The 23,962-nt window shown below is 61.6% G+C and overlaps 3 protein-coding genes across 12 annotated transcripts in view; 1 reads left to right on the top strand and 2 right to left on the bottom strand.

The window, feature by feature from the left end:
- The first annotated feature begins 11 nt into the window (after nt 1–11).
- CHRM4 (cholinergic receptor muscarinic 4) lies at nt 12–8,213 on the top strand. Of its 3 annotated transcripts, XM_078433435.2 has the most exons (3): nt 12–447; nt 4,750–4,808; nt 5,381–8,213. In XM_078433435.2, the coding sequence occupies exon 3, from the start codon at nt 5,410–5,412 to the stop codon at nt 6,844–6,846; it is 1,437 nt and encodes a 478-aa protein (XP_078289561.1). In that variant the 5' UTR covers nt 12–447; nt 4,750–4,808; nt 5,381–5,409; the 3' UTR covers nt 6,847–8,213. The 3 variants fall into 3 exon arrangements, with proteins under 3 accessions (XP_078289561.1, XP_078289560.1, XP_060485518.1); XM_078433434.2 differs by lacking the exon at nt 4,750–4,808 and having other exon boundaries at nt 13–447; XM_060629535.3 differs by lacking the exons at nt 12–447; nt 4,750–4,808 and adding an exon at nt 4,818–4,952.
- On the bottom strand, nt 7,986–10,301 carry MDK (midkine). 2 transcript variants are annotated; one of them, XM_081790268.1, is made up of 5 exons: nt 10,283–10,301; nt 9,655–9,731; nt 9,323–9,490; nt 9,042–9,203; nt 7,986–8,328 (listed from the first exon to the last, which is right to left on the bottom strand). In XM_081790268.1, the coding sequence occupies exons 2-5, from the start codon at nt 9,728–9,730 to the stop codon at nt 8,303–8,305; spliced, it is 432 nt and encodes a 143-aa protein (XP_081646394.1). In that variant the 5' UTR covers nt 9,731; nt 10,283–10,301; the 3' UTR covers nt 7,986–8,302. The 2 variants fall into 2 exon arrangements, with proteins under 2 accessions (XP_081646394.1, XP_078289562.1); XM_078433436.2 differs by lacking the exon at nt 10,283–10,301 and adding an exon at nt 10,048–10,165.
- Nucleotides 10,302–11,324: 1,023 nt separating this feature from the next.
- The window catches only part of DGKZ (diacylglycerol kinase zeta), a 43,105-nt gene continuing 30,467 nt past the window's right edge, over nt 11,325–23,962 (bottom strand). For 3 of the 7 annotated variants that reach the window (XM_078433429.2, XM_078433431.2, XM_078433426.2), the window contains exons 2-31: nt 23,535–23,643; nt 22,985–23,080; nt 22,618–22,692; nt 21,511–21,567; nt 21,077–21,145; nt 19,808–19,879; nt 19,586–19,702; nt 19,414–19,485; nt 19,046–19,141; nt 18,701–18,783; nt 18,539–18,599; nt 18,323–18,436; nt 18,081–18,221; nt 17,409–17,487; nt 17,158–17,213; nt 16,937–16,999; nt 16,760–16,833; nt 16,560–16,671; nt 15,991–16,190; nt 15,688–15,788; nt 15,511–15,590; nt 15,349–15,418; nt 15,165–15,205; nt 14,543–14,682; nt 13,721–13,752; nt 13,468–13,511; nt 12,886–13,006; nt 12,756–12,789; nt 12,431–12,530; nt 11,325–12,124 (exon numbers count right to left, since the gene is read on the bottom strand). In XM_078433429.2, the coding sequence (XP_078289555.1) occupies nt 12,008–12,124; nt 12,431–12,530; nt 12,756–12,789; nt 12,886–13,006; nt 13,468–13,511; nt 13,721–13,752; nt 14,543–14,682; nt 15,165–15,205; nt 15,349–15,418; nt 15,511–15,590; nt 15,688–15,788; nt 15,991–16,190; nt 16,560–16,671; nt 16,760–16,833; nt 16,937–16,999; nt 17,158–17,213; nt 17,409–17,487; nt 18,081–18,221; nt 18,323–18,436; nt 18,539–18,599; nt 18,701–18,783; nt 19,046–19,141; nt 19,414–19,485; nt 19,586–19,702; nt 19,808–19,879; nt 21,077–21,145; nt 21,511–21,567; nt 22,618–22,692; nt 22,985–23,080; nt 23,535–23,643 (2,626 nt within the window). In that variant the 3' untranslated portion in view covers nt 11,325–12,007. Of the gene's footprint in view, nt 12,125–12,430; nt 12,531–12,755; nt 12,790–12,885; nt 13,007–13,467; nt 13,512–13,720; nt 13,753–14,542; nt 14,683–15,164; nt 15,206–15,348; nt 15,422–15,510; nt 15,591–15,687; nt 15,789–15,990; nt 16,191–16,559; nt 16,672–16,759; nt 16,834–16,936; nt 17,000–17,157; nt 17,214–17,408; nt 17,488–18,080; nt 18,222–18,322; nt 18,437–18,538; nt 18,600–18,700; nt 18,784–19,045; nt 19,142–19,413; nt 19,486–19,585; nt 19,703–19,807; nt 19,880–21,076; nt 21,146–21,510; nt 21,568–22,617; nt 22,696–22,984; nt 23,081–23,534; nt 23,644–23,962 lie in introns of all 7 variants that reach the window. The other 4 variants (XM_078433432.2, XM_078433430.2, XM_078433427.2 and 1 more) reach the window with 2 other exon arrangements.

Consider the following 23,962-nt stretch of genomic DNA (forward strand, 5'->3'; position numbering starts at 1 on the left):
ACAACGCGGACACCCCACCCTCCCCCCATCTCTGCCTCCCGGGAGGGCAGCGCCCCCCGCTAAGCCGTACTGTTGACCGTGGGCGGTGCCCCACCGTGCCCGAGCTGGGAGCTGCCGGCCGGTTCCAGTGAGGGGCGCGCGTAGCTGGGGTCCCCGACGCCCCGGGTGGTGCCCCCCGAGCGTCGCAGTTGGGTGGCCGGTCCGGGGCGGGCGGCGCGGCCCCACCAGGATTGGCTGCTTCCCCGTGACATCACGCGGCTCGGGGAAAAGTGCGAGCGTGAGCGCGAGTCGAAGCCACAGCGCCGGGAGCTGCGGGCGGAGCAGGGGCCGCCCCTTGGCACCCCGTCCCCGCCCCCGGCCCGGCCGTGCGCCCCGCCCGCTGGCCCACGGGCCGCCCGCTGGTCCTGCCGTCTGTCAGGTGCGAGGGGACCGGGGCGGAGGTGTCTGGTAAGTGACTCCGCGGCGGAGCGGGGGCGGGGGGACACGGTTGCGAGAGAAGGACGCGGGGCTCTCGGACCCTCTGAGGCTCCCCGGAGGCGAGTCCCACTGGGACGTGTCCCCAGGCTCCTTTGGAGGCGAGAGCGTTGCTGGGAGCTGCACAGGGCCGGTGGGTGAGGGGCCCCGCTGGAAGAAAGACCCAGAGTCTCGGAAGCTTCTCCAGGTGCGCCTCTGGGAAGGAATGGACATTCAGGAGGTCGGGGGAGGGGGTGCCCGCCCACAGCCCTCAAGGCACCTGGAGCAGCCGTCGGGGGCGGGACCCTGCACTCCAGCCCTCCCACTGGCAGCTCTGGAGGGCGCCGGGCGCTGGAGCCCTAAGGAGCCTTTTTCCCGCCCGTCTCCCCGCCCCCCACCCCCGGAGCTGCCAGCCCACTCCGGTCCACGAAGTCCTCCATCCGCGACCTTGAACCCCGACGGAAACACCCCTACCCTCTCCCGGTGCCCCTCCCCCACTCCAGGACTACTCCCTGCGGTTGCCCAGGCTCCGAGCCCGGGAGAGCCAGAGCCAAGCCCCAGGCCCAGTGGCGGAAGTGTCAGCGCAATGTCGATTCCAAATTTCCTGAGCTCCTTCTCCCTCCTGTGAACTCTTGAATCTCTTCTCCCGCCCCAAGGACGGATTCAGGGGCCACAGCCTTCCCAGAGCCCTACAGTGAATGCCTAAGAACCAAGGACCCACACCCCAACCCCCTCCCCACGTCGTCCAGAGCACGCGCTCCGTTCTCGTCCGGAAAAGGGGGGGGGGGGGTGCTCCAGAACCCGGGAAAGCATGGTGCCCACGCCCAGAGGCTGCAAGAACTGCGTGCTAGGGCTTTGGGGGGAGGGCGGGGCACCAGAGAGCCAGGGCCCCATCGACCAGGACGGAGACCTGGAGGAGCCTCTGGAGGGGCCTCTAGATGAGCCCAAATAATACCCTCCAGGTCTTCCCAGGCCCAGGGCTTGAGAAATCAGGTGCCCACTCAAGATGCTGGGGCCAGACAGTGCCTCTCTGGTGGGGTCTGGTATGGGAGCGTTAGAATATTACACTCAACTGACCCAAGCCCTGGCTGGGCCTCCGCATTTTGGGGTGCTGCTGGTACACTCTCGCGGGCGGACTGGGCACCTTTTGGGCATAATGCTCCGCGGGCAGGCTGAGCTGAGCCTGGTGTCCTGTAAGGCTAGTGGGGCGACTCAAGCAGCGGCCCCTCGGCAGAAGTCAGTCACAGGCTGGGACACCACCCACACCGCAGCGTTGGGACCGGGGACACCACTGGGTGCCAGCTAAGGCAATGCCCCAAGGTCAGGATACCGTTGCAGCCCAGATTGTAGTCTAACCTTGCTGTCCTGGCCACGACCCTTCCCCACCCACGAGCGGAGCACGATCCAGACACTGGCTCTTGACTTGATTTTCTCTGCGCTGAGACAGCCAAAGTCTGAGCTGAGTCTCCTGGCAGGGGCTTTTGGACCGGAGTCAGGTCACCTACTGTGGACCCTGCCTTTGCTCCTGTACACAAACTCACAGGGACAGGGCACACTCGAATCGTGTGCATCCCCCAGGCCACAGCACTCCGGGACCGCACACGCATGCACAAGCACGTGTCCACATGGCACGGGCCTGCTCACGCGCACACGGGCACACTGGTATCCAGGCGTGGCCGAGCGCGCACACACGCACATGCAGCTACTAGCTTCTACTCGCGCTCCCCAGTAATCACACACAAACAGAACTCGCACTCGCCTTCCCGCCCACATGTTCCTCGGCGGGGGCCGAGTGTAAGTCGGGCGCCCTTAACTTTTCCACCACTGAACCCGCGTGGAGTCGAGGGCAGCTCCCAGGCGGGGCTTGGCGGGGGAGGGGGTGAAGGGGTGGGGAGAACCGCGTCCTTCCCCTGGGAGGCCCTGCCCTGGAGCCTCCTCTGTGCTCGCGGTCGCGCTGGAGTTGGGGGCGGCGGCGAAGAGCGGCCGCCCTCCCGGAGTCCGGAGCTGGTACCCAGGGCTCGACATTGCCATCTAGTGGTGTGCACAGCCCTGGGCAGCGTCTCCCTCCTCCCCACATCTCGGGCGGGCCTGGATCACAGAGAAACGCCCCCAGAGAGAGTTGCTGTCTGAATGCCTCCGGGAGACCCCCCCCCCCAGAAAGATGGTGGTGTGGGGGGCGGGAGACACCATACCTCACCTTTTCTGCCGCTGGCAGCTTCCCCAAGAGGACCCAGAGCGGAACTAAACCACCTGCCACCTCCTTGGAGACAAGATGTCCCGGAAGGAGACAAGAAAGAGGTCTCTTCTCTTCTGGGAAAGCCAAGTAGGGGGGCCGGCAAGGAGTGGGAGGGGATCCTTAGTTCTTTGGTTTTGAACAGTGGAGAGTAGAGGCAGGAAATCAACCTGAGGCGGGTTGAGGTTGAGAAGGTGGCTCCTGGGTTCTAATCCTGCCCCTGCCCCTACTTACACACTGGATGACTTTGGGCCAGCTAATTAACATTGTCCTCATCTGTAAAAAGATACTTACATCAGTGAGATGGGGATACTATTAGTACCTGCCTTATCAGGCTTCTGCAAGGATTAAACCAGATAATCTATATAAAACACTCAGAGGGGTTCCTGACTCATAGTTAACACTCAATAAACCAAGGCTATTATGTTTTTCATATTTGGCACCTCCAACCCTGTTCCCATCTCGCTGGCCTGCGTCCTGGCCTGGGGAGGTGAAAGCAAGGCTCTCCTTGGAGCTGGCGGACCATTGCCCACCCTGCACCTGCCTGCATGTGCCTGGGGAGGGCAGCCTCTCCATGCTGGCGGCCCAGCTCCGAGGGCGACACCCGGAATCTCTCCAAGCTGAAAGGAGCTGTCAGAGACCCCAGGGAGGGTGGTGTTCAGTCTTTGCCCTTGACTCGTTTGTGACCTTGGAGATGGCCACACCCCTCTTTGAGCCTTTCCTCCTGGGAACCAAGGGTTTGGACAGGTGAGCATGAAATGCCAGGCTAGGAGGCTGGGGCTATGTCTGCAGTGGTGAATGAGGGGGGTCGAGGCCAGGCTTGGGCAGGGGGAGTCACCCTGACACCTGCCTTCAGCCTGTGGCACATTTTCATGCTGGAGATGGAAAGTCTAGTTGCTGATCCCCACAGCTGCTTGGGCGGGGTCCCAGGACCCAGTCGTCTCTATATAGTGAATGAGCAAGAGAAGGGCAGGAGGGTGAGGTGGCTTGTCTAAGGCCACACAGCTACACCCTGCTGGCCTTGGAGCCTGGGCTGCAGTGGGACTGCTCCTTGCTCCACACACCCCGCCTCTCTCTCTCTCTCTCTCTCTCTTCCTCTCTCTCACACGCGGACGCTGTGTATACGACAGTGCTCAGGGCTGGCGGGGCTGGGAGGGGGCCCGTGTGCGTGTGTGTAATGGTGTGCATGTTGGCGGGTGTGAAGGAGGCTGGGCTGAACGGCTGCCCTGGCACGGCGCGCCGGGCGTGGGCCCCTCTCACGTGTATGGGAGAGGAAGGCGGGGGAGAGATGAAGAGGAACCTGGGTGGGAGGGGGCGCAGGCCGTGTGCTGGGGGGGGGGGGCACTGGTGTGCTGGTGGGCCCGGCGGCGGGGTCGGGTGGGGGGGGCTCTGGCTGCGACAGACTCCCCTACCGCACTGCCTCTCTTCCCCCTGAGACGCTCTGGGTTCCCTTCGGGCTTCCTTTGGGTTCTCGGTCAGGGTGAGGGCTGGCCCTGGCCCCTTGGAAGCCATGTGTGCCTTTGCTTGGCTGGCAGGCCCTCTAGGCTTCTAGGCTTCTGATTCCTCACGTCCTCAGCTCCCACCACTCCCGCTGGCTGTGGACAGTCCCTAACTCCCCTGCACTGAGGCCCCCCCCCCCCCCCCGCACTGGGGCTGGGAGGGAGGGCTGGTGGGGGGATGTCTCAATGGCATGTGCCTCCCGAGCCTCGCTACATGGCACTCTCCTCCTCATCCTTGAGGCTTCCCTCTCCGTGCCCCCTCTGGTCATCCCAGAAGCCCTCCCCGAGGTGGGACTACTGCCTCTTCTGGCTCTCTGGGCCTCCTTCTGCCAGAATCCTTAGCTCTGGGACAGCAACACGTCAAGGACTTTGTGGAACCTTGGTCAGGTTATTTAACATCTCCGTGCCTCAGTTTCCCCGTCTGTAAGTAGTGAAAAATCAAGGATTCTACCTCACAGATTTGTCGTGAGGAAGAAATAAATTAATATTTATAAAAAGCACAGAAAGTTCCGGACACTTAGTTAAGTATTAGCTGCTAATATGTATCCTTGCCTTTGTCCTCAGTACCTTCTGTAAGGATTGAGAACAGGTCCCCTGGTGACGTTTGGTTACAGAACGAGGAGGTAAACGAACACTTCCGGCTGGAGCCACATGCTGACCTCTGGGACCACTCAAGCCGTCCCCATTGCTTCTGTGGGCCCTGCACACACTGGCCTGTCTGTGCCCCACACGTGCCTCAGGACCTTTGCTCTGGCCATTGGCCCTGAGTAAGCCACCTCCGCAGCTCTTCACATGGCTGTCTCCTCGCCACTGTCCGGATATCACCTCCTTGGAGAGGCCTTCACTGATCACCCAGCAAGGCAGCATCCCTCTCTGTCCTCTGACTCCCTCACTCTACTGTTGCCCTGCCTTGTTTTCGTTCTAGCACTTTTTTTGTCGCTCACGTGTCTGTGTGTCTGCCCTGATCAGGCTGTAAGCTCCGTGAGAGTGGGGGCCGCGGGTGTCTCATTCACGTCCGTAACTCCTGCACCGAGAACAGTGCTTGCACAGAGTAGGCACTCAGTAAGAGATGAACGAAGGGATGGGTCGGAGTTCTCTAAGGTTCTGCGCGATGATGTCCCTCTGTCACCTTGAGTTACCTCTGCAATCCAATTCTACAGCTCATCCTTTTCTCTCTCTCTCCTTCCTTCTCCAGACACCGCCCGCCCACTACCGCTAACCAAAATGGCGAACTTCACACCAGTCAACGGCAGCTCGGGCAACCAGTCTGTACGCTTGGTCACATCGACCCACAACCGCTACGAGACGGTGGAGATGATATTCATCGCCACGGTGACAGGCTCGTTGAGCCTGGTGACTGTCGTGGGCAACATCCTGGTGATGCTGTCTATCAAGGTCAACAGGCAGCTGCAGACGGTCAACAACTACTTCCTCTTCAGCCTCGCGTGTGCCGATCTCATCATAGGCGCTTTCTCCATGAACCTCTACACCGTGTACATCATCAAGGGCTACTGGCCTCTGGGCGCCGTGGTCTGTGACTTATGGCTGGCCCTGGACTACGTGGTGAGCAACGCCTCTGTCATGAACCTTCTCATCATCAGCTTCGACCGGTACTTCTGCGTCACCAAGCCCCTCACCTACCCGGCCCGGCGCACCACCAAGATGGCGGGCCTCATGATCGCCGCCGCCTGGGTCCTGTCCTTCGTGCTCTGGGCACCTGCCATCTTGTTCTGGCAGTTTGTGGTGGGCAAGCGGACCGTGCCAGACAACCAGTGCTTCATCCAGTTCCTGTCCAACCCAGCAGTGACCTTCGGCACAGCCATCGCTGCCTTCTACCTGCCCGTGGTCATCATGACGGTGCTCTACATTCACATCTCCCTGGCCAGTCGCAGCCGGGTTCACAAGCACCGGCCCGAGGGCCCTAAGGAGAAGAAGGCCAAGACTCTGGCCTTCCTCAAGAGCCCCCTGATGAAGCAGAGCATCAAGAAACCCCCACCGGGGGAAGCCGCTCAAGAGGAGCTGCGCAACGGCAAGCTAGAGGAGGCGCCCCCACCGGTTCTGCCACCGCCGCCGCGCCCGATGGCCGACAAGGACACTTCCAACGAGTCCAGCTCCGGCAGTGCCACGCAGAACACCAAGGAACGACCACCCACAGAGCTGTCCACCACAGAGGCCACCGCGCCTGCCATGCCCGCCCCTCCCCTACAGCCGCGGGCCCTCAACCCGGCCTCCAAATGGTCCAAGATCCAGATTGTGACAAAGCAGACGGGCAACGAATGCGTGACAGCCATCGAGATCGTTCCCGCCACACCAGCTGGCATGCGTCCGGCGGCCAACGTGGCCCGCAAGTTCGCCAGCATTGCCCGCAACCAGGTGCGCAAGAAGCGGCAGATGGCGGCCCGGGAGCGCAAGGTGACACGGACCATCTTCGCCATCCTGCTGGCCTTCATTCTCACCTGGACGCCCTACAACGTCATGGTCCTGGTGAACACCTTCTGCCAGAGCTGCATTCCCGACACGGTGTGGTCCATCGGCTACTGGCTCTGCTACGTCAACAGCACCATCAACCCTGCCTGCTATGCCCTCTGCAATGCCACCTTTAAAAAGACCTTCAGGCACCTGCTGCTGTGCCAGTATCGGAACATCGGCACTGCCAGGTAGGCAGGCAAGGGTGCCCCAGAAGGTGCTGGTGGTCACGTGTGTGTGCTGAGCCATGTGGTCTCTCCCGTGGCTGTCAGGGAGAGATTTGGAAGCATCTCTCCGTGTTCACGTTCGCTGAAGAGAACTGAGGTCCCCAAGACCCCGTGAGGCTCAGGAAGAATCTCTGGCAGGATTCAGAGAGACCAGATCTCTGCTCAGGCTGAGGAGGGTCAGCCCCAGAAGCGTCTGAACCAAGACTGCCTGGCCCACCTCTGTTGCCCTGCCTCAGGGAGCTGGGAGGCACTGGCCTCCTGGGGCACCTGCCCCACTGTGACCAACCAGCATGGCTGAAATAATGACATCTGGAGGGAAGTAAAAGCCCAGGATCCCCCTTGGGAGGAGCAAAGGAGCCACTGCTTTGGAAAGGAGGCTTGGGAAGGGAGTGGAAGGCTGGGGTCCCCCATTGTGCCGTAGTTGGTGCTTTCTCCCTGCTGCACCCCGCATGTAGGCTCAGCCCCTCCTCCCGGGTCCCGTTCCAGGGGCAGAGCTCTCCCCTTGCTGCAGCTGTTCAGCCAGGCTCTGGGTGGGTGGGCTCTCAGGGCCCCTTGCCACATGCCCCTCGCAGCCCTGCACGTTCAGGATGGGGTAGCTGGGAGGTCAGGGGTGCACACTCAGGAACCGAGATCTGGCTTCCTGAGGTCCCATGCTGAGCAGAGAGGCCCAACGGATTCTGAAGAGTTCTCCCAGCAGGCTTCTGCAGTGAGGGAGGCCTGGGTCACAGGCGAGAATGGGGGCGGACTTGAGTGTCACAGGCTTCAGTGACAGCGAGGGCCGGGGCCGTACCAAAAGGCCTTTGGTTGAGTGTGGCTGAGATGCGGAGTGTCAGTTCTAGGGAATCTTCCAGGTTCCCTCCCAGTCCTGGTGTGGCCCCTGGAAAGACCAGACTGAAAGGCTCAGGTGACTTGATGGGGGTCCCCTTTCAGGAGTCAGTAGGGGCCCTGGGAGAAATTTTCATAACCGTTCTGCTTTTCCCATGAGCTCTGGGGAGCATTCACCGCCAAGCCCCCCGGCCCCTAAAAGCCACAGTTCCCACAGCCTTCCCTTTCCTTCATCAGTTCCCGCCCCAACAAATTACCACAGCAAACTCCCTGGGAAGGGGCTTTTATATATTAAAAGAAAAGCTTTTATTGGGGGGAAAAAAACACAACGGTTTATTTGTTTCTCAGTAATGGCATCTTTGTGGGGAAGGACAAAAGGGGGTACCGGGAATCACATCCCTCTGGGGCAGGAGGCTCAAGTGGTCCACAGTCCCTTGTTCCTCCCCATTTGGGACACTTGGGGGTGGAGAAGTGAAAGGGAAGAAGCAGGGTATGATTGATAAAGCTAATGAGTAGACAAAAGGCACTGGTAGGTTCGATCTTGGCCCCGTGGGAGGGAGGGCACGGGTCCCGGGCTCCTTGGCATCCAGACCCGGCCGCTAGTCCTTTCCCTTCCCTTTCTTGGCTGTAAAACAAGTGAGAAATAATGCGTTAGAGGAGTCCCGGTGACCGGGAGAGACCCCCTGCACATACATCAGGGAGAAAATTCTGCCCCCTAGTGGCTCTGGATCAGCTGACCTGGTGGCCAGGGGGACAGTGCAGCCATATTGATGCTGGACCTGCCCCACACCAACTTATACTTTCACGGGGGTTCAGAAAACCTTCAGGCTCTTGGTCCCAGCCGCCCTCAGTCTCGGCCTCCTCACCTAAGATGTGGGCTGATTCACCTCTGCCCTGATGGCCTCTCTAGGCTGCTGTGAATCAGGAAGGAGCTAAGGGATAGCACAAGTGTGGGCTGTGAAGTCCTTTCAATACTGGAAAGGACCCAAGCTGACCCAATGCTCCCTCTGGCTGGAGAGATGACAAAGGCAAGTCCTTCCAGGTCAGTCAACTTCCCTGAACCCTAAGCAAAATGCTCCAACACCACAGAGCGGGTTTGTGCTTCCACTTGGGCCAGAAGATTTAATAACCCCTGAGTACCTTCCGCGGCCCCCCCTCGGTATGTGCCCCCTAAGCTATCTCTACAGACAGGGAAACCAAGTGCAGAGATGTCAAGAAGTCCTTCTCCAAAGTCCAAAACTTCAGGTTTAACCGTTCCCTTTCACAGGTGGTGCAGCACCGCGCCCCCCCCCCCCCCCCCCCCGCTATGACCCCGCAACCCTCTCCCACTTCCCTGACCTTTGGCCTTGGCTTTGGTCTTGGGGGTGCAAGGCTTGGTCACGCGGATGGTCTCCTGGCACTGGGCATTGTACCGCGCCTTCTTCAGGGTGCCTTGGCGGGCCTTCGTGCCTGTGCCCCCATCACACGCTCCCCAGCTCTCAAACTTGTACTTGCAGTCGGCTGGCGGGAGAGTGCCCAGGATCAGCGGGGCGGCCCAGTGGCTGGAGGCCACAGACCTGCCCAGGTTTCAGTGAGGCCGTGCCCCCCTTTTCCTGCCCTCCGCCTGCGCCCCGCCTCACCTCCAAACTCCTTCTTCCAGTTGCAGGGCACCCTGCACCGGACGCGCTGGGTCTGGGCCCCACAGGTACCCTCGCGGAAACCCACGCCGCAGTCCTTGCTGCTGGGGGTGCAGGGCCCCCAGGTCCACTCCGCGCACTCGTTCCCCGGGCCGCCCTTCTTCACTTTGTCTAAGACACACGGGGAACGGAGCTCAGGACCTCGCGGCACGAGAGACTCACTCAGGGGCCGTTTCCTGGGGTCCTGGCCTCGGAACCCCGGCGGCCAGGCCAGAGGTCGCCAGCCTCGCTGGCCCGTCTCCAGCCCTCCTTCAATCCCCCACACCCCGTATCACCTTTCTTTTTGGCCACCGCGGTGGTGAGCGCCAGCAGGGTGAGGAGGGCGAGGAGGAGGAAGCCTCGGTGCTGCATCCTGGGGGTGGGGGTGGGGGGAGAGGTCGGGTCAGAGTCCCCCCGCCTGCCCCCTTCCCCACGTGGGGCCGCACGCGCGCACCTCCCACCCCCGTCCCCACAGTCCAGGCCTTCGGGCCGGGGCGGCGGCAGGATTCTGGGGCCGGCCCCTCGCCGCTAGCCGGGGCGCACAGCCGGAGGCGTCTCCCTGGGGAGGGCCTGGAGCCCAGGACGCAGCTCAGACCCCCACCCTGCCTCCGGCCCCCAGGGCGGCTGGGGCCCAGCGGGCGAGGGGCCGAGGCCGCCGCCGCACGCCCGCCGGGACCCCGCGCGCTCACTCGCTCGCTGCCCGCGGTGCTGCGCTCCCTCCCGCGCCGGGCCCGTCCCGCTCCGGCCGCCGCGGCCCCTTTTGTCTCCAGAACCGGTCTGAGCCGGTCACATGGGCCCCCGCCCCCTCCCCGCCCCCCCCACCGAGGAAGGACCCGCCCCGCCCCCTCCCCTCAAACCCGCGCCGCCCCCAGACCCCGGCGTCCCCGCCTCCGCTCCCGCCCCGCGCGTCCCGGGCGCTTCTACCCCGGCTTCCCGCCGCGGGTCCCCGCACCACCCCCCGCTCGCCCCGCCCGGGCCGTCCGCGCTCAGACGACGGGCTCTGCCGGTCCCCCGTCTTCTGAGCCCGGGGTCTCCCGGCCCCAAGCTTCTGCCCTGCCTCGGCACCCCTGGCCCCTGCCCGAGCCCCAGGTTCCCGCCCCCGCCCCCTCCCCGGGGCCGTCCTCTTTCCCCGCTGGACGTCTGCCTCTCCTACCGGGGAGGGGAGACTGGGAGGATGCAGACTGGGAGGGAGCTGGTAACCCCGGGGTTGTGACGGGTTCCGGCGCTCGGCGAGGGGCCCGCGTTCCAGCCTATGTGCGGCTCAGTCCCCCGATGACTAACCCCGTCGAGGACCGGCCCTTTGCGCCCCCTTAGCTGCTGGGGAAGGAGCGCAAGCCCCCACCTAGGGTCGCTCCTTAAGTGAGCAGGGAGATGCCCCGCTCAGTGTTAGGGGAGCCTGGGGACACTGAGCCCCCGAGAAGGCGCTGGGACGCAGGGGACGCCGTGCCTTTCCAGGAGCGCAGGTTTTCGGGGGCGGGAGCTGGGGGGGGGGGGGAGTTGTTGGAGGAGGAGCCCGCAGGCTGGATTTGGTAAGGCTAGGGAGCTGACGAGAGCCGTCTGAGAAGTTCCAGATGCAGCCACGGCGGCAGCTGCAAATGCCCACCCCTTCCGACCTTGGGGGATCACCTCACCCGATCCCCTAAAGAGTAAATGCGACTGAGGCCTGGGGGAAGGAGCTTGCCCAAGGCCATAGGGCAAAGGGGCCAAAGAATACAGGCCTCACCCCCGCCCCACCTCTCTTTCACTTTCATTGTTATCGTCCCTGCGGGAAGCGGGAAGCGAGAGGAAATCAGCTCCTCCCCCCGGCCCCGCAGAGCTAGGCAGCCAGGCAGAGGTCAGGTCTCGGCCAGGTCCTGGCACGCCCCCCTCCCCAAAGGGGTCTAGGTCCAGGGTGTCCAGTCCCCCTCCACCAGACCCCACTGCTTCTGGAAGACCTTCCCAGCCAAAAAAAAAAAAAAAAAGAGCAGAAAGGAAAAAAATCCACTTTACTGAGTCACACCCAGCTGTAAACATGTCACCACGAGAGCCCCACTCCAACCCCCAGGCCACACAGTCGGGCATCGATGAAATGACTGAGTACATAGGGAGGGTCACCGGGGGTAGGTGCCAAGCAGGGCAGCGGGCAGGCAAATGCAGCAGGCTGTTTCTGGAAGGAAGCCCTGGGAAGGGTGGAGTCGGGGCAGGAGAGAGGGCCCAAGCTGCCAGGAGGCTCGGGGTGGGGCCCCTAAAGGAGCAGGTGGCTTAGGAAGCCTCTTCCTGAAGGCTCCCTGATAGGGCCTCAAGCCCCTCTGCCCTCCCCCTCTACTCCTAAACCCCACGAGGGCACCTGCTGCGGTGAGGGCGAGGGCTGCCCTGAAGTGGTCCAGCCCCGTCCCCCAAAGGCCTGCCCAGCCCAGTCCAGTTTCCTGTTCCCCCGTAGGCCCCGGGTCGGGCTGGGGCTCAGGGGGACAGGTGAGACCCCCCAGCTCCTCAGAGTCCAACCCTCGTCCGGGGCGGGCGGCTCCTCAGGGGGCAGCACGGGGCTCCTTCCCTGGGGCACGGGTCCCCCCGTGGTAGTCCGACTGGAATGTGGCAGTGAGGTGGGCGATGAGGGGGCTCGTCCTCAGGCTGGCCCTGTCCCTCCTCGCTGCCCTGGTGTCAGCCTCACAGCTACACAGCCGTCTCTTGGTCCTCCCGCTGGATCATCTGGTAGTGCTGCCGGTTCTCTAGGTAGGCGGCGAGCTCGGTGTCCTGAGCCTTCTCGGCCCGCTGCCGGGGGGTGTCACCCTGGATGAGGGGGTTGCCGCCATCAGTTCAGGGACCTGTTGACCCCCCCCCCCCCCCGGGCTTGGGAGAGGGCAGGGAACCTTCCCTCCGGGCTGCCAGTGGGGGAGGGAAAAGCCTCAAAGGCCAGGCAGTCATCCACCCCCCACCCTCCGCTGGCCCAGGTTTCTCAGGATCCCGACTATGCTGGCTGAAGGACAGCTTCGGGTCCCGAGCGGCGGCCCTCCCCTGTGGCTCCCCACTTACAAGGGCCCGAGTTTGGGAAAGGGTTGGTTTGTGCTGGTGTGGACTTCCTGCTAGTCTGCTCACCTGCTGGTCTGTCTTCATGAGAGAGGCCCCAGCCTCCACGATGTAGTGGCAGATGGTACGCTGGCCTAAGGCCGCTGCCTGGTGCAGACAGGTCTCCCCACTGCGGAAACAGGGGCTGGCTGTGGACCCCCATCCTGTTCTCAGGGCCCTCTCGTCTGTCTCCAGAGGGCTATTAGAGCACGAAGCTCAGAGCTGTGGGGCAAGGGCAGGACAGAGGTGGCCTGGAAGGGTTTATGGGCTCTGACCATGAACCGAGTGGGAAGGGCTAGATGAAGACAGGGCAGGTTCCAGAGCAACCAAGGTCTCCCGATGCCCAGATACTCACTTCTCCTCCACAGCATCAAGGATCTCTGGGGGCGCTAGAGAAGAGGGGAGGGGGAGGTCAGAGAGGCCTGACGCCCTTCCCTCCTCCCGCTGCGGCCCCCGGCCCCGGGGCCCCCAGTGGCTCAGCTCACCGTGGTCCAGCAGGTAGCGGACCACTTCCTTGCTGCCCGTGCTGACCGCATGGTGCAGGAGCGTGCGGCTCTGCTCGTCCCGGTGCATGAGGTCACCCCCAGCTCGGTGCAGCTCCTGGAGCTGAGGGCAGGAGGCAGAGAGCAGGGCTGGGGCTCCTCAGGGCTACCCCCCTGCCAGCCACAGAAACGCCCCATCTCATACAGGCCGCAGGCCTGACGCTACTGTGCTCACACATCATCCCTCTGGGGGTCTTTCTGGAGCGTAGGGGAGAGACACTGGGCTTCTCACACCCCAGGGGCCCATGAACTCCCCAGGACCACTGATGACCAAGCCCTGGAGCCTGCGGTTCCTCTAAGACTTGCTCCTTTCTGAGCACCGGGGACAGGCAGGCTGTGCCAGGAAGCCCCTACGAAGGGACACCGGGAGCGGGACAGGGACGGGAACAAGGTGGAATGGGACAATCACCATGGAGATTCTGCAGCGGGCCAGTGGCTGGCTCCCAAACAGGCCAACCCTTGGCCCCACCCCGAGGACCCACCCCACATGGCACAGAAGGGAGAAGCCGAGCCCCTCGCTAGTACCTTACAGAAGTTGTTCCTCTTGGCGGCCTCAATCAGCTCTTCACCTGCACGGAACACCTGCCTGTTACACTCTGGGGCCGGAGGCCCCGGCTCGTGTCGGTGCACGAACGTGCTGTGGGGAGGGCGGGCCTGCCGGGGCACGTGTGCTGAGGGCTCGGCTGTGGTCCGTGTGACCGTGCGGACCTTGCCGGTTGTGGGAGGATGTGTGTGGGCTCCACCCCACCTGGGGCCGGGGAGAAGGGAGAGCCCTCACCTTTGGGGGGTGCCACATCCCCTGGCAGTGACCTGCAAGCAGAGCGGGGTGAGATGTGAGCCGGCGACGGCACAGGCCCAGCTGGTCCCCCTCCCCGCCCCAAGGTGCTCCCTGCGTTCCTTCAACAGTTTATTGTTGCCTACATGGCAGGTGCTGTTCTGGGTGCTGGTGATACAGCCGTGAGCAAGACCGAGAGCTCGCTCGCAGGGAGCTTACATTCCAGTCAGGGAGACGAACAAGTCAACAAATATATAAGGCGTTCTGAGAGTGGGAAGCGCTGAGGAACAGAGACAGCGCGGTGTGATCGCACAGCAACTTCAGCTGGGGTTCCTGGGAAGACTCCTCTGAGGAGGAAACTCCCAAGCTGCGGTCTGAGTGGAGGGGGCAGCTCGATGAGGAACGGGGGAAGTGTCTGAGGCAGGAAGGACAAGTGCAGAGGAAGGCAAACTTGAGGCCTGGACAACCTGGGCAGGGCACTGTGCTGGGCAGCGGGGATGGAGGGTGGGTGGGTGGAGGGGTGAGGTTGGAGTGCTCGGATGTTGGGGGATGGGGAACAGGACTCATAGAGAAGTGGGGGGGTGGGTGGGGGGAGGCGGGGAACCCAGCGCCGCAGGATGGTCAGTGACGCCACTTTCCTGGGGTCAAGGGACTGGTCAACTGGGTGTGGCCAGGTTCGGTTCTCTGCCAATGACTCAGCCTGTGGGGACCCAGCAGCTAGCTTGACACCGGACATGTGTCTGGTGTTGAAGGCGGGACTTCAGGAGCTTCTGGCTTGTGGGTGGGGTTTAGAGCCAGGGGGGCTGGAGGAGCGGCAGGACTCACCGGAGTGTGGGTGAGCAGGGGGAGGTGGGAAGAGGGGAAGTGGGGGTTGGGAGGTCAGGCCGGGCCGATGCCCCCAGAAGCTCAGGGTCCAGAATATAAATCTCATCCTGTGCGATCTCAGTCACATAGTTGAGGTGTTCCTGTGGGTGGGGAGGTCAGGGACCAAGGGTCAGGATCTTCCAGGGCCGCCGATGGTGGGGGTGCAGAGGCAAGGCCAACGGACCTGGAGAAGCCTCTGCTAGGAGCATGAACGCGAGCAGGCGCAAGCCGGGTGAGGGGCCTTCCCAGCCCCTTCCCACTGCTGAGCCTTTACCCAGGCTGCCCAGCCTCTGGGCAGAAGTGCCTTAGCATCTGTGTCTCGCTGGGCGGCATCTGTGTTCCCAGGCCCTCGCACCCACCCAGCAAGACTTTTCTGGGAACGCCAGCTCCCTTCACTGTTGGCGGCGTGCGTGCCAGTCTGGAGGGCAGGGCCATGCCCTGTCTGCGGCCCGAGCAGGTGTGCGGGCGCGACACAGTATGAGGACTAGGGGGTGGGGAGCCCATCTGTGGAAGTGTGGGCCAACAGGAGAGGGCCCTCGGGTGGCTCGGAGCCAGCGATGGATGGAGGGCGGCGAGTGCTCACCTGGGCCCGGTCGATCCTGTAGAAGCGGCTGGCAGTGGTGGCTGTGGGGAAGGCAGAGAGCCGGCTGAGGGGACAGGAGGCCCTTGTCCAGGCCCAGATTTTCTGCTGCCCCACCAGGAGCCCTGAGGGAGGGGGCAGGACACAGCCCGGGACTGCCAGGAGCTGGTCCTTCAGGGCCACTCACCGTCCAGGAAGCACCACTTGGGGGACAGTTTCTGGCAGGTGGGGGACTTGGCTCCAGCACCTTCGTGCTCCTGCTGAGAGAGGCGGAGGCCGGGAGTTGGGAGAGAAAGGAAACTGCAGCAGCTGGGCACAAGCGGGACGGACTCCTGACCCCCTCCCTCACCTGCTGGAGCCTCTCAATGTGCGCCCGGCAGAGCTCTAGGTCGCTGTCTCCTGGGACCACCACGGTGCCCAGTGGCACGGCTGGGGGACAGAGCAGGCCGTCAGCAGCTGGCCGTATCCTCCTGCCTCCCCGCCCCACCCCGGCCTCGGCAGCTCCTTGCCCCCAACTGTCACTCACAGGCCTCCTTGAGCTGCTCCTTATCGTAATGCAGGGCCTCGTAGTCATGCATGCTGACTCTGCTCACCTGGATCCGCAGCTGCTCAGGCACGGGCTGCTGGCTGAGGCACGGGGCAGAGGGTGGGAAGAGGGCACATGGCAAGGATCCTCAGCCAACCACTGAGGGGCAGACTGAGGGGCCCTGCCCAGCTTCCCTGGGGCAGAGGGACTGGAGGCCCCCTTTCCGGCTGGGGAAACCAAGGCTCAAGAGAGGGGCAGAGTCTGGCCTTGGGTCCGGGGCAGGTGGCCGGGAGGGGGACGTACTCGCTATGCAGGGGGGCGGCACTCCGCCGCTTGGCCTTCTGCACCATGGTGGCCTGGTTGCGCAGGGCGATGCGAATACGAGAGGCCGCGAGTTTGCAGGGCTCGCCATCCACCTGCACCGGGATGGCCTTAGACGTGGTGAGCACCACCTCGCGGCACTGTGTCAGCCGCTCACCGTGCCCGCCCACCTGCAGCGCTGCCTGTGGGTGCAAAAGGCTCAGGTCAGGCGCCAGGGCAGGGGCAGTGGGGTCCCCAGCTCTGTTCCCCCCAGGGATGCTCTGGCCAGGGAACACAATGACAGTGACCCCCCAGACAGAGAGCAGAGAGGGAGGACAATACCCCAGTCAGAGAGCTGAGGGAAGAGTGAGACCCTGCTGGGGGAAGGGAGGGAGGGAAGGGGAGACCCCAGCCAGGGAGATGAGCATGAATTCTCCTATCTCAGCCAGTGAAAGGAAGTTCGGTAATCGCCCCCCTTCCATCTTGGAACAGTATTCTTGGTCACTGTGGGGACAGACCCAGGGGCAAAGCAGAGCCGGGGCTCCAGACAGGTCCCTTGCTGGCCCACTCACCAGGGACGTCATGGTAAAGCCAATGACCTCGAGGTAGCCATCATCATGCCGCTGGGGCTCAAAGTCGTGGTGCTCCCCAGGGTGGCCCCAGGGCATGGTGCCTGCGCAGTACCTGGAGGGGAAGGCAACACAAGGGCCTTCAGAGGACAGTCCTGCAGGATGGAGACAGCTGGGCCCACACAGAGCCCTCCCCTCCTCACCTGGGAATATTCAGGAAAACAATGCACTGGGGCTTCAGGTCCTGGATCTTGGGGGTCAGGTCGGTTCCATCACACTGGAGGCAGGAACAGGGGAGGGTGTAAGCTATACAGCCGTGCCAAGGCAGCCTCCCTCTCTGCTGGGCCCACCCACTCTGCCTGCCAGCTTGGTCCATTTACCACCACTCGGATGTGCTTGGCCAAGTCCTTAGAGCTGCCCATCAGGAAGTCAGAGAAGGCTGTCTGTGGGAGACAGAGGGCATCACCATCTGGTAACAGAGACTTTCCCTTACCACTGCCCAGAAGGGGTCCTGTGGCCTAGCAGACACAGGTGGGCAGGGGGCTTAGGTGGTAGAATAGTGGGCATGGTGGGGGCTATTGCTGGCAGACCCCAGACTCACCCCGGCGTAGAACATCTTATTTCGAAAGCGGCTGTTGAATTTCTCTGGGTTGGCCTCTGGGTGGCGATAAGAAACAGGGGACAGTCAGTCATTCTGAACTTGCTGGGGCTTCCCAAGCTGGGGTGGGGAGGAAGGGCTGGGAACAAGTGCCTTTCTTTTACTGCTGGGGGCAAGTTCTGACCCTCTCAGGGACCCTCCTGTGTCTCTTCCTCCCCAGCCTCCCAATGCCTCCTCAGCAAGAGGTTGCCAACCTCGAGACTCGTGAAACTCCAGGGTGACGTGGGCATCGAAGCCCAGGCTGAAGTAGTTGTTGAAGACATCCAGGGGCAGCTGGAAAAAGGTCACGGGGCCAGCATCAGGGCTGCGCCTAACAGACCCCTCCCTGCTCTGGCCTGGCCCAGGCCAGGGGCCACCAGGCTCGCTAAGCCCATGCACTTTTGGAAGCCTTTCCCCCAGTTAAGAGGATCTACCACAAATTTCTTCCTCCAGCCAGTTCCCCGCCTGAGGCTCTGCCCTCTCAGCTTCCGGCTCCGGTGAGGCTCCTCCAAGCGCCCCATACACAAAACAGCCCCAGCTCTGCTGACACTCTCTTCCCTGGCTTTCTGTCCCCCATGATGCTTCTTCCCCAAAGTGCCATATTCTCTAGGAGCTCTGTGAGAACAGGGACTTTGCTTGGTTGCCGCTTAAAATGGTGCCTGGCATGTGGCAGATATTCAGTAAATATTTGCCAAGTGGCTGAATAACAACTAGCTTGTGGAGTACCATTATTACCATTGTACGGAAGAAGCTGAAAGTCTGGAGAAACGAAGAGATTTGCCCAAAGTTCCTGAACTGGCAAGTGAGAAAGAGGAGGCCAGCCCGGGTCTCCCGAGACTGCCCCCCGCCCCCACTGTAGCGGCTGCCCCTGGCCCTGGCCGCCCTACCCGGTCAGTGGCGCCCTCGTCACGCTCCTCGGGCCCCGCGTCGGGGTTGGGCTCAGCACGGAGGTCCCAGCGGTCTAGCTGCACTACATTCCCCTCCTCCACGTGGGAGAGGATCTTGGACACGGGCTCATCCGTGTAGCCCTGGTGGGACAAAGGGCTCAGGAACCGAGCCTCTCCTGGGGAGAGGCGTGCAGGGTTGCACGGCCCACCCCCAGCTCTCCTACCCTGCTGTGGGCTCTTACCCCTCCCCAGTTGAGGGTACGGGCCAAGTCATTGCCAGTGCCCAGGGGCAGAATGGCAACGGGCGGCGGTGGTTTTAAGCGCAGCTGGTCCAGGGTGGAGAGGATCCAGCCGACCTGGAGGGGGCAGAGCACAAGAGGCCAGGTCAGACCAGCGGGGCCCAGGCTCAGGCCCCAGAGAGGCGGGAGACTCGAGAAGCGAGCAGCGGGAGAACTCACCGTGCCGTCGCCTCCGCACGCCAGGATCCGCAGGTTGTGCACTTTGCGGTACATCTCCAGCCTGGGGTCGGAGGACCGGAAGTGTCAGGGTACGTACACCCTACCCTGAGTGCCAGGCAAGCCCCCTGCCACTGTCCCCACGGAGCCTTGGCAAGTACTTACGCCTCCTTGGGCCCTCCCTGGCTCAGGTCAAAGACTTGTCGGGGATTGAGATACCACAGGAAGGACTGGATGATCTTAGCGCCCTGCGGGGGACCGGGGGGGTCAGTCAGGGCTGGTGGGCTGAAGTGGGGAAAAGCACATGAGAAGGCTGTGGCTGTGGGAAGCAGGCCCAGCGAGGGGCAAGGGGTGGAGACAGAATCAGATCTCCTCAGTATCTCTGGGAAAGAGGGATGGGGCAGGAGCCTGCCATGGAACCTGGGAGCAGTTGCTGGGGAGGGGAGGGGTGCAGAGCCGGAACCCGTTCCTCCCCCAAGGCTCCCGGTGGAGAGGGGAGGCTGTGCGTACCTGGTTGCCCCCACTCTTGGGGTTCACAAACACCAGCAGGGGCTTCATGAGGGGGGACGGGGTGGGCCTGATGATGAAGGGTCTCCAGCGGCCCTCCTTGGAGACAGAGAGACAATAAGGCTCTTTCCTGTCTTGAAGACCTTACCCCCATTTTCGGCAGTGCGCCCTCATACTACCTCCAGGTCAGACCTTAAGTGGGCCTGGCCATACAGAGGCAACTCGGATCTGGCCTCACACCCTCCTCTGGGGCCCAGAGCCCAAACTGACCCACCAAAGGCTGCATCATCAGCCCAGGGGCCTCAGTATTCCAAGAAACAGGCCCCTCTTTCCTGTTCCCCTCCAGTGGCCCACCCAGCCCCAGGACTAACCTCTGGCCCTTTCTTGCTAGATTTCCTCTTAAAGGATGCTCTCTTTTTCTTCTTGCTTGCCTTGAGGGTATTCTGCGAGGGAAGCAGGGGCATTGGTGACAAGGTGGAAGGGCTGGGGTAGCCAGCAGAGCCCAAACGTGGGAGTGGTGTCAAGGGTGCAGGCAAGACTCACCTGGGGCCTTCGAGCGCGAAGGATCCAGGTGGGTGGGATGACCACGGCAGCGTGGACCCCCAGAGAGCACGGCTCCTCGATCTGCTGCAGCATGAAGCAGGACACCTTGCTGTGGTACTAGAGAGGAGGGGGCACAGCTGAGCCGGGCTGAGCTGAGGCCTGGGGACCCCCACCCAGTGCAGCCCAGGGGATGGCCTACGGCGGGGCAGGGCGAGCACTCACTGCTTGCTTGCACCAGGAGCAACTGATGGCCACGATCTCCTTGCTGTGGAAGGTGAACTTCTGCTGGAAGCCCTAGGGGGAAGGGGGTGGTTGGGGCACCAGGGACCAGGTCCAGAGCAGCAGGCCCAACCCCTCTTCTGTTGCCAACCTCTCTCCACCCCGGGAAATTGAGCACATTTTTTAAAATTAAAAAAACAATGGGGTGCCTGGGTGGCTCAGTTGGTTAAGCGTCCGACTTCGGCTCAGGTCATGATCTCGCGGTTCGTGGGTTCAAGCCCCGCGTCGGGCTCTGTGCTGATAGCTAGCTCAGAGCCTGGAGCCTGTCTTCAGATTCTGTGTCTCCCTCTCTTTCTCTGTCCCTCCCGTGCTTGCTTTCTCTCTCTCTCTCAAAAATAAATAAAACATAAAAGTAAATAAAAATAAATAAAATAAAATAAAAAACAGAACAAAATGACCAAAAAAAACCCTGTAAAATAAGCCCCTGGAGCAGGGAGGCTTATGACTCTCTGAAGTTAACTGCAAGGCGTTGGGTGCACACATGTGATCTGCTCAAAGGATCCACAGCTAACTCCTGTAGGCTGAGATGCCCTCCTCCCTGACCCCAGACCCCCAGGCCCCTGGGCATTTCCAGCGCTTCACGCTTCTTCACAGTACCTATCACATTCATACCCTTGTTCGCCCTACAAACGTTACCGAGGGCCTGCTGGGTGCCAGGCTGTGCTTGGCACTGAAAGTGGGCAAAGGAAAAGAGGGACAAGGCCCCTCGACCTTCCATGGCCTATGCTTACTGACAGAGACTCACAGGAAGCAGACAATGACTAAGTGACCACCACACTGTGGACTGTGCTCAGGAAGACTGCCTGCAGAGTCTGTCTTCAAGCCACACCCTCCTCCTCCAGGAGGGCAGGGACCCACTACCCACTACCCAGTGGGGCTCAGCACCCAACAGGCGTTCAACAAGTATCTGCCGAGTTACTAAATGAGTAAGTCTAATTCTCAGAGGGCTCACGTGTAATTTCCAAGCAGTCCAGATACCCTGCACTAGAAGATAACTTTCTTCCCTGCTCTCCTGCTCTGTCCAGAAGCCTAGGTGTTTTGGAACTGAATGGGCACCTCAGCCAGGTTGAAACAGAGCCCTAGGACTCTGCACTCAGGAGAAACAGTCGGTGATGGGCAGGTCACACTGGATGCACAGCCTGAGGCTCGGGGGCCACAGGGCCCAGGTCCGGTGGTCATCAGGCTGGCCAACTTCCCTGGGCAGGGCCTCACCTTCCCACAGTGCCGACACTTGCCATCCTGGCGTCGCCTGTGTACCCAGTGGTGGCGCACAAATGTTGGCTGGTGGAGGAAGAGAGAGTATCACCGGAGTGAGGGGTGGGGCTGCAGGAAGCTCTCTGCAGGAGTGTGTGTGAGGTGAGAGGGCTGGAGACTTCTCTCCATGGCCTCAAGGTGGGGACTGAGGCTCGGGGTAGGGGAGAAGAGTGAGGAGGCACAAGAGGCAGGCAGTGTCCCATCCACTCTGCAAGCAGGGCCTGCCAGGCCTTCCCCATTGAGACGCTCTCAGAGCCTCAGCCCTGCACCTCCCTGGGCCCCAGAGCAGCCTCGAAGTTGCTGAGTCCCCTGGTGGCACTCTGGAGACACTGTGGAGAAGTCCACTCAGGAAACTTGGGGCCTCCTTACCTGTAACTACCCTGGGCACTTACCTCACGGATGTTCCTGGAGCCTGATTCACGGAAGGACGGCTTACAGCGGAAATTTATCTGTGAAACATTGCAATGACCACCCAAATGTCAGAACCTCCTTTCACGGAGTCAGGCATATAGCCACCTCCTCCAGGGAAGTGTCACTCACAAGGTAGAGATAGCCCCAAATCATCCTGGGAGCCCTCAGAATGTGAGACACCTCTTTTCAGAAGCCCTCCTGCATCCCTGCCTCCTCTCCACCATAGCCAGAAGGACTTTTTCCTCCCTCTGTTAGTATCCTGGGATGGGGGAGACTTGGAGTTTTGTGTCTACTCCCCCACCATTAAAAGGCAGTATGGTTTACCCCTCCCACATTTTCCCCTTACCCTCGAATGCTCCCAACCTAGGCACGTGCAGGCACCCTGATCGGTGCTTGCAGACTTGTGCTGGCTGGTCCCTGGAGACCATTAGCTCACTTATGAAAACTGGTGTGATCCCATCTTAGCCTCTGTAACACCTGGGGCTACGTTTGTCTCTCTTTTCCCAACTGTCCCTGCTTCAGCCTTAGCAAAGTTGCAGGGAAACCTCACTCTATGAGTCAGGGGCTGGGGCAAGTGACCCACATTAGCCTTGCTGATGCCACTCCTAGTCCTACAAGCTTTCCCATGTGCTGATCGGGGTTTCTGCTGCCTGGGGAGCCCCCCACCCTTGGCCTGGATCTGCCTGCTCAATGTCCCCTCTACCTTGCTTTAGAAGCACGGGCCAGGGCTACACAGGAGTGGCCTAGCTTCGGCAAGACCATGGCCCCTTCTAAATGTTAATTTAGGTGCTAATAAAACAGGGTCTCGGCCATCACTCATTATTCATCCATAGTGAGCCCCACTCTGTGCCAGGCTTGTTCTGGGCAGTGGGGATACGGTAGCTAATAAAGGAGAGGAGGGAGACAGGACTCAAATGCAGGCATTTCAGCTCGAGGGTCTTTGGCTCTTCACCACCACGCAGGCCGGGGCACTCTTGGCAGGCAATGCTTGTAACATGAGTATCAGTGCAGAAATACACATGTGTGTTTGCTGAGGGGCTTCAGCACCCAAAGGGGAGGGGCAGGAAAGGCTGAGCACTCACACTTACCTTCTCCAGTTGCTCAATGCAGGGGGTGTGCACCACGATCTTGCAGGCTGCACACTTTCTCCGGGACACTGATTTCTGCTGCAGAAAATGAAGAGGAGGCCCTGAAGCACCAGGTAACTCCGTCCAGAATGCTGCCCCAGGGCCAGGAGAGAAATCTTTCCATCTTCCCTCTCTGTTCACTGGGAACCCCCGATCCTGGCACCAGAATACAGCCCCCGTTCCTCCTGCCATCCTCAGGCAGCCCACAGCAGGCGCTCAGGTGACAGTCCTGTTCCCACCTTCCCAAGAAGGCCAGCAGAGGTCTGTCTACAGGCTTCTAGACCCACTCTACCAGCAGGGGGCAGCATGCCGCAGAGAGCTCACTCACCAGCATCTTGGCTACACAGTACTGCTCCCCAACATAGCAGAAGTCCCCTGACACGTTGGTCTCGAACCAGATGTGCTCCCCATAGGTCGCGGACTCCTAGACCGCGAGACAAGCGTGCTCAGCGCGAACCTGCTACCCAGCCCTCCAGTCAGTCCCTGTGCTGCCCCACCAGCCCTCCTCTCTCCCAAGACAAACCTGCTCCAGCCACCACAATCTACTTTGCTCCATCCTGTTTCCACAATGTCCCTACTCTTTTAAGATTAAAAAAAAAATTTTTTTTAAGTAATCTTTACACCCAGCGTGGGGCTTGAACTTACAACTCCAAGATCAAGAGTCGCAAGTTCCTCCAACTGAACCAGCTAGGTGCCCCTCCCACTGTCCCTACTCTTGAGGGCTTGGCTCAAATGTGGATACCCTAGGAGGTCTGCCCTGACCCGAAGGCCCATGGGCTCCTCTCACAGCTGCCCCCAGCACCTCCTTCCATCTCTAACTGCTGCTGTGGCTCCAAGCCCATCCACCTGTCCCTCCCTCCTAGCACCCCGCCACTCACGCTCCAGTCCACAGTGCTCCGGATCTGCCGCTCTGGCTCGCTGCACAGGGCCCCGGGAGCGGGAGGAGGGGGTGCCAGGTGCTGGAGGCCCGACTTGGTGATGGCTTTCCTACAGGAAAGGAGATCGCTGAGGCCAGCTGAGCATCTGGTGACTCTGCTTCCTTCTCCCCTTACCTGGGATCTCTGCCCTCACTGTGACTTTAACCCTTGGCCAGGACAGGGACCGCAATGAGGAGGGTAGATGCCCCAGGACAACCTAAGACCCTGAGAGGTTCCCTGCAGGAGACTCAGCCCTCCTCACAGCCCTTGGGGAGCGCGCTGGCTTCCAGGCACTATCCAGGGCCATTCCCAAGCGGGGTGCCCTCAGGCCAGGCACAGTCCTCAAGGTCCTTCCTCCAGGCCAGTCCCCTTGGGGGCCACACACTCGC

This window comes from Panthera onca, chromosome D1, assembly GCF_046562875.1.
Source record: "Panthera onca isolate mPanOnc1 chromosome D1, mPanOnc1 haplotype 2, whole genome shotgun sequence".
Lineage (NCBI taxonomy): Eukaryota > Metazoa > Chordata > Mammalia > Carnivora > Felidae > Panthera > Panthera onca.